The following is a 9,503-nucleotide window of genomic DNA, read 5'->3' on the forward strand; positions in this document are numbered from 1 at the left end:
CGCTGGCCGGAGAGGAGCGGCGCGTCAGGGCGGGCCTGCAGCGGCCCTCGCGGCGCCGCAGCGTGGGTTGCAAGAGCACGAACGAGCCTTAAAGGTTCGTGCTCACGGACCAAGGAGGGACGGAAGCGGCGAGCTGCCGGGAGCCGCCGGGGTCCCCACAGCTTCCCCGAGGCCTGCGTGCCTCGGGATTCTCTGCTGAGCTGTGAGAAACCGCTGAACAAAAAGCCCTGATGGGCTGGGGTTTTTTTGGTCGGTCAGCCAAATATAGGGGCTGTTAATATCTAACCAACCACCGAGTGAAGTGGGAGCTCCGAAGTACCAGCATGCAGAAAAGATTTTCTTCCGTGAGGTGACAACTGCCGCTCCCTGTAGGTGGGCACCCTGCGGCCACCCGACCGGCTGGCCAGCACCCAGCACCGGGAGCAGCCCGCTCCTGGGCCCCTGCCAGCCCCGGGGGACGGGGCGCAGAGCGTGCCCTCGCAGAGCGATTTCCCCCGTGCGGGTGGGCAGGACTCGTCCCGCTGCCTGCTGCCCACCTGCAGCCATGTGCCAGAGAGCACTACGACAGGCGCTCTTCCCTCTGCAGCTGCCGGTTTTCAGGAAAGTTGTTGGAACTTTTTGTGAACGCTGCCTCTCGGATTTAGCAGAAATTCGAGTTCAAAAGTTTGGGGAGAAGGCGCAGACAACCTCTTCCTTCGGCAGATACCGTAGGCGTTTTATTGCACGATTAGCGTGAAGTAATGCTATTTTACAAAAATCAGCGTTGATATGGCTGCAACTCCTGTTGAAAGCGTTCTCAACAACATTCTTCAGTGCCACCAAGGAGGGCTGCGTGCCGCCAACGGGCAACAAAGCAAGCCAGCAAATGCAGAGCTCGGTGTTCGTCGTGCCCGGCCCAGCTGCCCACGCTCTTTTTACACTGGATAATTCTTTGCTGCCCCCAGTTCCACTGGTTTCCCTTCTCCCCGCGTATGTGTAGTGGCATGTCTGGGCCAGTGCCCCGGAAGGTGATTTTGAAGAGCACAGGCAGGCGTTCACAGGATCAGGCCTAAGAGCCACGGTCGTAACCAGAAGCAGCCTTCCAAATAAAAAGCTGCTGCGCTGCGATGGGCAGCTCCGCCGGCAGCACAACTTTCCGCACCCCCCCCCTCCCTTCTCCCATCTCCGCCGTCAGTATTTTTGCATGGCGAGCCGAGAAGAAACCCGACGAGAAGAAACCCAACCCAGTAAAACCACGGCCCGACAGAAACGGAGCCCGCGGCTCCCGTTCCCCCGCGCGTCCTGCTGAACCGCCCTGCGGGTGCCGGGTTCGGGGCGAGCCGGGCCTGGGCGCAGGGCAGCGGGGGCGGCGGCCCTCCGCCTCAGCCGAAAGCCGTGCTCCTCACGGCACGGCGGGACGGGCTCCATCCAGCCGCAGGGAGGGAGGCGGCCCCCCGCAGCCCCGGGTTCTCCTGCGGGAAGCGCTTCGCCCCCCGGGGACGAGCAGGAGGAGGAGCCCGGTTACGAATCACTGGCGGGGCTGCAAGCAGGAGGCAGCGCCCCGCAGGCTTCCCATGCGGGATACGGGGCTTAAGGCCGAAACGGGGGAAACCCTGCATTACACGAGATGCCTGGCGGCGCCGCCGCCGCCCCGGCTCTCCGCAGAGCGTGCCCGCAGCCTCCTGCGGGGAATGCGGGGTTTGAGGACGGAGCGGCTCCCGCCCGGCCCCGGACGCAGCCAAACCAGGCCCGGCCCGGCCCCGCCGGCCGGAGGGCGGCTCCCGGGCGCTCTTACCTCAGGCACTCGCCGGCCACCCCGGCGCCCGCACCGCGGTCAGGCGCCGCCGCGGACGCCCAAACCCGGGGTCCTTCCGGCGCCCAGGGCCCTGCCTGCGCAGGCAGGCGGGTTAAGTCGGCCCCGCGCATGCGCCCGCCCTCTCTCTTCCGGCGCTCATCATGGCGGAGAAGGAGTAAGTGGCCGTCCTACCCTAGGATAATCCGCCGCCATCGGCGGCTGCGGCGGTGCCTGCTCCGTGCCCCCGCCATCGGGATGCTGCCCACCGCTCCCCGGTCGCCAGGCCGCCGCCGGCGACGCGGGAGGGGGCTCAAGTGGGCTGGGGCCGGGAGGGGCGGTAGGGGAGGGCCCGGCGCGGCGGGGATGCAGTCGCCGCCGGTCGTGTCCCTTCCGCAGGCGGCGGTTGCTTCCCCGCCGGCCCTCGGTCGGGTGGGGAGGGAGAGCTGGCCCCTAAGCGCCGTTTTTGGGGGCGAGGGACCTGGGGCGGCAAAGTTTCTGCCGGCAGGGCGGGCGGGCGGTCAGTGCCGCGCTAGGGTGCGCAGAGCGGTGTGCGGCTTGAGTAGGCGACATAGCCGGGCGGGCTTAGGGTAGGAGCTCGCCCGGGTAATTCCGGCTCAGTACGCACTGGTCTTGCAAGTTTTGTCGCATCTATGAGTTTAAAACCTCAGTAAGTTTGAAGTCCTGTGAAATAAATTTCAGAATACTGCTAAGCTAATTTTTCTCTTAAAGTACCTGTTGGAACATTTATTGATCTGAAAGAGATGTGCTTGAAACACACTTTGTTTTATTACACATTGGGCTGTAGCAAACTAGGGTAAAAACTTCTTGTCACTCAAGCCCTCTTAGTCTTTGCGGTAGTGTACGTAGGGTGTGTGCAGTTCAACAGCTAGTCTGTCAGATTTCCTTGTCTAGTATAAAAGGTGATCTGTTCAGGCTGCATCGAGGTCTCGTAACAGTAGGAACAAGGAAGATGCCTTGATGAGCTGGCTCGAGGCAGTGAGGCCTGCATACGCGTTGCGTTAAGAGTTTGCATTGGTGTTTGTCATGTGTAACTTTAAAGACCAGTTTCTTCGTATCGGCTAAAAGAGTTGGTTGTTTTTTTGTTTTTTTCCCTCTTTTCATTTAGCGCGAAGAAGGTGCCATCTGTACCAGAAAGCCTGCTGAAAAAGCGGCAGGCTTATGCAGCTATAAAAGCCAAACGTCAGAAGAAGATGTTGGCTATAAAAAAGGTGAATATTTCATGACTCCTTAACTTGAATTGCATATCTGTTGCAATACTGGCTAGTACTGCTGATGTATTGGCTAGTACTGCTGATGTATTGGCTAGTACTGCTGATGTATTGCATTACAGAAGTTTACAATATTTAGGTCTAGTGTGTTGGTATTTTCTTAATGTTTTGGAGTAAAGTATGGGGGTTTTTTTGTCAATGCCAAACCAGTTCTAGGCAGAGTTAAAGGCAAAGTGTACAGTTGTCTATAAGATTAAAGTAAGTCTTTTACTAGGGAAAGAGTATAGCCTTTGTGAGAGTAAGCTTGGTGCATGATAACATTGTTAAAGGTAAAGCAGCCCTGATGCGTAACAGTCTTCCAGATTCTCTGGACTGTCACTGAGAGTGATTCTTTTAATCTGTGTTATTTCTGGGAAGTTCTAGAATATGGTACGTTATTTGAAGGTGATTTTCATGTATTAATAGGTTTAATGTAATCTTAAGTAATTTTCAATTGATTTCAGTTCCGTAAGACACAAAGAAAACTCATCTATGCAAGAGCCCAAGCTTACCACAAGGAGTACAGGCACATGTATAGGCAGGAGATCCGTATGGCCAGGATGGCCCGAAAAGCTGGCAATTACTACGTTCCAGCAGAACCAAAACTGGCATTTGTGATCAGGATAAGAGGGTAAGATTGAACGTAGGTGTAAACAATTTCATGTTCAAAAGCATTGAAATCGGCTTTCCTGTTATCTGTCTGTTTTGAGGGCTTACATATGTAAATAAAATCAAGCCTTCCACTGGTGGCTTGGGGAGTTGTTGGCAGTATGTTGTACCTGCACCAGAGGCTTATTTAATTAAGTGCAAAATCATTACAATGGTTCTGTCTACTGTCTTTAGGAATCCCTGATTTTTAAGAAGGCGACAAGGCTACACATATGTGCAGACAGTTGTTCTGTTTCACCTTAATCTCGATAAAAATTACGTGCTGGTATTCCTTCACATTCTGCTAAGCTTTGAAGTGTTTAACTCTCCTTTGGTAAAGTGTTACAGAATGCTAACAGAAGGTGTGATTGGAAGAATTATGTTCAGGAGAGCACAAGGATAGTTCTAAATTGTTTCAGTATAATGCTTATTTCAATTCTTTTCATGGAAATAGATCTGTTTTAACTTAATACTGAAATATATGGAGATAGTAAATAATTTACTAAGCTTGCTTTGTGTAACTGGTAAAATAGTGATGCGTTTCATATGGGAACTATACTATTGTGGTTTTTTTAACCTGATATTTGGTGTTTTCTGGGATGTAGATAATTGAGGCTTTTTTCCTGTGTTCTCTAGTACCAATGGTGTCAGCCCTAAGGTTCGCAAGGTGTTGCAGCTTCTTCGCCTGCGTCAGATTTTTAATGGCACGTTTGTAAAACTCAACAAAGCTTCTATCAACATGTTGCGGATTGTTGAACCCTATATTGCATGGGGGTGAGTGAAATAGCCAGTTTTGTCGAATCAGGGTGCAAATGTTGAGCCCCTTTTGCAGTTTGCTACTCTAGACCTGCAGGTTTCCCTTGTGTTCTAAATCTTTTTATATCCTGTGTGCTTTCTCTGCTTTGAATTGAAAATGTGATTAAGGCAGTGCTTTAAAAGATAATGCTTGCTAGGTACGATTACACTCTCATACTAGTGTTCTAGAGAACTTGGTGTGAGTAAGATTTGCTTCTTTGTTGCTTTTGTATTTACATTTGGGACGTGCTGAAATGATCTTAAATTGATTGTTATTGAAGTTTCCTTTGGGGATGTTAAATTGGAATGTGGCTTGCAAAGACTTACAATTCTTTTTTTTTTTTTTTAATTGACTGTTTCAGTTATCCCAATCTGAAGTCTGTGCATGAATTGATCTACAAGCGTGGTTATGGCAAGATCAACAAGCAGCGCATTGCTCTTACTGATAATTCCCTGATTCAGAAACGCCTTGGTAAATACTGCTTCACTTAAAACAAGAAAACAACTTGTTGCATTTGGATGATTAGTGCAGAGCTGGACAACTATCCTTATTTGTCTCTGGAGAATAGTAGTGATTGGTTAATAATCTCTGCTTCTGCCTTAATAGCTTAATACAAAGCAAGCTGGAAGTAACTTGTTACAAAGTACTGAAAACCAGTGTAAAGAAACAAATTTTAGTGTTTTAAATTTGTAATTTTAAATGTAAGCTCCTTGATCTCTAGTAGGTCAGTAGATCTTTCAGTAATGAAAAGGTGCTGCAACAGGAAAAAAGCTTACTATACATACCTTTGAAGTTTCAAACTTAATATTAGACATTGTTTCTTAGACCTTCATGGTCTGGGAAACAGACTTTTTAAACTTCCTGCCAGAAGAACTATCTAGTAAAAGTGATTAGTGTATTTAGTTAAAAAACAAACAAACAAAAACCCCGAACAAAACAAAAAAAACTCATGGGGGTCAGTTGTCAGGAAATAGACTGCTCTAGGAGGCTCCTTCTCTTCCATTCATGCCAGGAATGAAAGCACTTGATTTGTGTATCACTTCAAACTAGGCTGTCATGTTTGTTCCTTTTCCAGTGCAATAGATAATCAGATTCTAAAGGTGGAAGTATTACGCTATAATCACTTTCCTTTTTAGCACTGTATTTTATGAGCAGTTAGGTAACATGTCACTGAAGACTCTGGAAAGGCATTAAGGAAACACGCTATTGCGTTATTCAACAACATAAGTAGTTCAGTGAATTTCCCTGAGCTACACATAACTATGGTTTAAGCATATTTAATCTAGCTTTTCTTCAAAGAACACAGTCTATTTTCCTAGGATTCATTAAGTGGGGTTTGTTTTTTGTTGTTCCTCATTGCTGACTACAAATACTCCCCAGCTGAAACTGATGCCTCTGGGCAAATGTAACCACTAAATAATGTTGAGTTGGCTGCAGTGAATCCATTTTAATTGGAAAAGTCAGTCATGGGTGTCGTGACAGAGCAGGTGCTTCCTGACTTCCTGAAGCTTATCAAAATAAGGAGATAGGACAATAATAGCCTGATAATTTTTAGCTTGTTACTGACCAGTGGCTTTGTAGCCTTTCTGAAAATAATGTTTCTGAATTTTAGGGAAGCTTGGCATCATCTGCATGGAAGATGTGATCCATGAAATTTACACTGTTGGCAAGAACTTCAAAGTTGTGAACAACTTCCTTTGGCCCTTCAAGTTATCCTCTCCTCGGGGTGGAATGAAGAAGAAAACAATCCACTTCGTGGAAGGTGGGGATGCTGGTAACAGAGAAGATCAGATCAACAGACTCATAAGGAGAATGAACTAATGGTGAGGTATTACCAAAGTTAATACTAGCCACTGATCCATCTCTGCTTTGTAGGCTACTGCCATTATTGGTTAAAAATTCAGGTTTAATGTCTATTCACTCATGCTTGGGTGGTACCTACAGTATAAAGCTACTTGGACAGTGTTCTGATTTTATTTTTAAAGTCTTACTAAAGCTTAAAGATTTGTGAAGAAATTGAATCTTCATTATAGCTGATAAGTTTAGGAAGTACAAACATTACCAATAACTTGTTTTAAAACCTTTTGGGGGTTTTATGATTTAGCCTGAGATCTCGGCTAAAATTTTCAGCTTTCGTTAAGGAATTCTTAATATGATCAAAGTCTTGTGATTGCAAGTACGGTGTTTTTTCAGGTTGTCTGATGTCTGCTATAAAAACCTGTTTAGGACTGGGAGAAATTAAATTATTGATTTAGACCATTTTAATGGTTGAAATTTTGAGCTTGTTCAAGCTTCAGAATGATTCAGTATAAGCTTTCATGTTAACATGACCAAAATAGTGATTTTGAAAGACTAATTTGCCCATTTGAATAGTCTATCCTTTAGAAATGGGAAGGTTTATTAACACCTAAAGCAGTTTGACAGTGACAGCTGAGTCTTGAAGTTAGTATCTAGTTCAATCTGTCTTACCATCTGTAGTTGTCACTGCTGTTCCTGCTTTGATGAGAAGCCTCTGCCACTCACAGCCAAAACTTTTTTCAGAGTTCTTGTACTTACCATTGCTTTTTCCACCTTTTTTGCACACTAAACTAGCTTTCGTGTTACCCATATCTTATTTCCAGTCAAAGATAAATGCCCTTTTCGTGTGACAGATATGCTGGAATTTTAAAAAGACCCAATTTTCCCCAAACTGATTCCTCCAAAGGCAAGAAGGTTTTTTGGTTGGTTTATTGGTCTTTGTTGTGGTTTTGTGAGGTTGTGGGGGGTTTTTTTGGTTTTTTTTTTTGTTTTTTTTAGAAATCAGATGTGCCTTTTACTTGGAATTCCTAACTTTCAGAGGGTTGATTAGTAAAAAAATAGTGGGTAGTGATGTGACTTTACGGCTTAAAACACGTGCAGCTGCTGTTAGATGAGTTCTCAGAAATTAAATTTTCTGAAGGGAGGGAAGTAGTTGTTGTGGTTTGTTTTGTTTTGGTTTGGTTTTTTTTTAAAGCCTCTTAAAAATTGTTTTTATAGCCAACGAGACATAGCAAGTTGAGCTCATTGAGGTCCAAGGAGCTGAAGGAGATCTATGAAATATCTTTCCATTTGACTGACAGCCTTTTTTCTTGAAGCTTTTTTGTAGACACTGCTTTCTCAGTTTCCATTCCTCCAAACTTCTTGCATGTTGTTTTGTTGTCTCCATCTCTGAAGCAGCAGAGTTCTAAAGCACTGGTTACATGGCATGTGGAAACTTCCGCTTTAGGAAAATAGCCCCTTACTGCAGACAGTGTTCTTCTAAAGCTTTTTAGCTCAACTATGGGAAGAAGTATAACTTTGAGAAGCAGAATTGCTGTAATGTTTGGTGCCTGTGGTGATGTTATGTTACTCATGCTAGCATTGCTGTAAAAATTTTGCTGCCGGTGGCACAAACTGTTACAAGTTCAGTAGTGGCAGATGTTTCCCTTAGGTTAGTGCATGAGGCTTCATAACTGAGATTGAGCAAAACTGCTTTCACTTCATGCTCCTGTCTGGCTTCTGAGCATAAGATGGAAACTGGTTTTTTTAATTGAAACCCTGCAATGTTGTGTAGATTGGTGTAGATCCTTTCTCCTCCATCTTCACTTCTTCAGAAGTATACTGGTAGTCTTGAGTTTTCAGGAGCCTTCCTACAGGACGGAAGCTTCTAGTTCACTATTGCGGTGGCTATAAATGCCTGTGAGGAGTAATATGTTGGCAGATAGACTAGCAATATTCAGCTGGTTGCTCGTGTCTTTCGTTGGACTTCTAGCTCAGCATCCCATGTAAGTAGCAGACATCAGGGCCTTACTCCATCTTTTAGTTCAGGAGATGACCTTGCAGATTCTTACTTTACTCTTATAAGCAGTTAGCTGTTCTGCTTGGACTGCAAACAAACATACCTCTGGTGTAAAGCTAAGATAACTGATTGTTCTTATCTCCTGCACTTCCTGTTCCTGCTGTTCTCCTACTCCTCTGAATAGAGTCCACATTTAAAATAGAAGTAACCTACATGTAGGAAAAATGTTGTTGTGTGTACTGAGGTAATGGGCAACTAGAGCAGTAGGTTCAGATGAGAGATATCGGCAGTACTCTTAAGTACTGTCGTTCTGAAGGGCCATGTATCTGAAGACAAGTATTCCTCTTCCCTATAAGTAGGTGGTTTCATGCTACTTGTCTTGATCTCTTATTTGAGACTACCACTTAAGTAATAAATTAAAAAAAAAAAAATACAGACTTCCAGTACAGATGCCTTCATATAGATTGGGGAAAAAGACCATAGTACTTGATACTGAATTTTGACAATTCAGTATTGGCAAGATACTGAATTTCATTAGTTCTGAAGCAAACTGTACAGAAACTGGTCTTAAGTCTGCTTGTGCTTTCATTTTTGTATGCAAACAGTCCCTGAAATGTGCTGAAAATAAAATTACTGCAGCAAAAGTTTGAATATGCATAATGCCTCAGTATCAAGTTCCCCCGGTATCCTTTTAGACAAATAGGAAAATAGGTACCAATAGTTCAAGGTAGAAATGTTTATTCTGGTAGTTCTGGCACTTGAAATCTGTGGTTTGAGTGAAGAGATGTTAATATAGAAGTTATTATTGTGTACAAGACTATTGAAGTTTTAAATCCAGTGAAATAAAATTAGTATTTTCAGCCCAAATTATAAAATGTGGAAATGTTTTAAGTCTTCAGGTGGCCATAGTTTCAGATCTACATGTCTAATCTTTTTTTTTTTTCTTTTTTTTTTTCAGATTCAGATGCCCAGCTGCAATCTTTCAAACTCTGGTCTGTTAATAAAGCCATCTTGCACAAAACAGTGTGTCATCTCGATTGGTCTCTTTCTGTGGTCCTCTTCTCTAGTGGTGGTGGTTGCTAAGTTAACTTTGGAGTAACCTGTTTCAAAGAGCCATGTATAGTTTGAATTAGCAGTATATAGATAATACTGTTTCACCTTAATTTGGAGGGATTCATGGAAGTAACAGATGTGTTTGAGTGGCAACAACTACTTATTTTT

At 45.0% G+C, this 9,503-nt stretch overlaps 2 protein-coding genes across 3 annotated transcripts in view; one reads left to right on the plus strand and one right to left on the minus strand.

Moving 5' to 3' along the window:
- RDH10 (retinol dehydrogenase 10 (all-trans)) overlaps positions 1–1,407 on the minus strand; it is a 28,415-nt gene extending 27,008 nt beyond the window's left edge. The window contains exon 1 of the mRNA XM_010575924.1: positions 1,224–1,407. Within this exon, the coding sequence (XP_010574226.1) occupies positions 1,224–1,407 (184 nt within the window). The remainder of the gene's footprint in view (positions 1–1,223) is intronic.
- Positions 1,408–1,858: 451 nt separating this feature from the next.
- On the plus strand, positions 1,859–9,303 carry RPL7 (ribosomal protein L7). 2 transcript variants are annotated; one of them, XM_010575884.1, is made up of 7 exons: positions 1,859–1,949; positions 2,901–3,003; positions 3,507–3,673; positions 4,327–4,464; positions 4,848–4,957; positions 6,099–6,309; positions 9,241–9,303. In XM_010575884.1, exons 1-6 carry the CDS (start codon positions 1,936–1,938, stop codon positions 6,305–6,307), a joined length of 741 nt encoding a protein of 246 aa, XP_010574186.1. In that variant the 5' UTR covers positions 1,859–1,935; the 3' UTR covers positions 6,308–6,309; positions 9,241–9,303. The 2 variants fall into 2 exon arrangements, with proteins under 2 accessions (XP_010574186.1, XP_010574187.1); XM_010575885.1 differs by having other exon boundaries at positions 6,099–6,314; positions 9,241–9,299.
- The last annotated feature ends 200 nt before the right edge of the window (positions 9,304–9,503 follow it).

This window comes from Haliaeetus leucocephalus, unplaced genomic scaffold, assembly GCF_000737465.1.
Source record: "Haliaeetus leucocephalus isolate CR32 unplaced genomic scaffold, Haliaeetus_leucocephalus-4.0 Scaffold506, whole genome shotgun sequence".
Taxonomy (NCBI): Eukaryota; Metazoa; Chordata; class Aves; order Accipitriformes; family Accipitridae; genus Haliaeetus; species Haliaeetus leucocephalus.

What these genes read in the sequence shown, in the direction of transcription:
- RPL7 (XM_010575884.1), top strand. An exon ending in GAACCCTATATTGCATGGGG is followed by an intron (nt 4,465 to 4,847) that starts GTGAGTGAAATA and finishes TGACTGTTTCAG; the next exon opens with TTATCCCAATCTGAAGTCTG. An exon ending in CCTGATTCAGAAACGCCTTG is followed by an intron (nt 4,958 to 6,098) that starts GTAAATACTGCT and finishes TCTGAATTTTAG; the next exon opens with GGAAGCTTGGCATCATCTGC.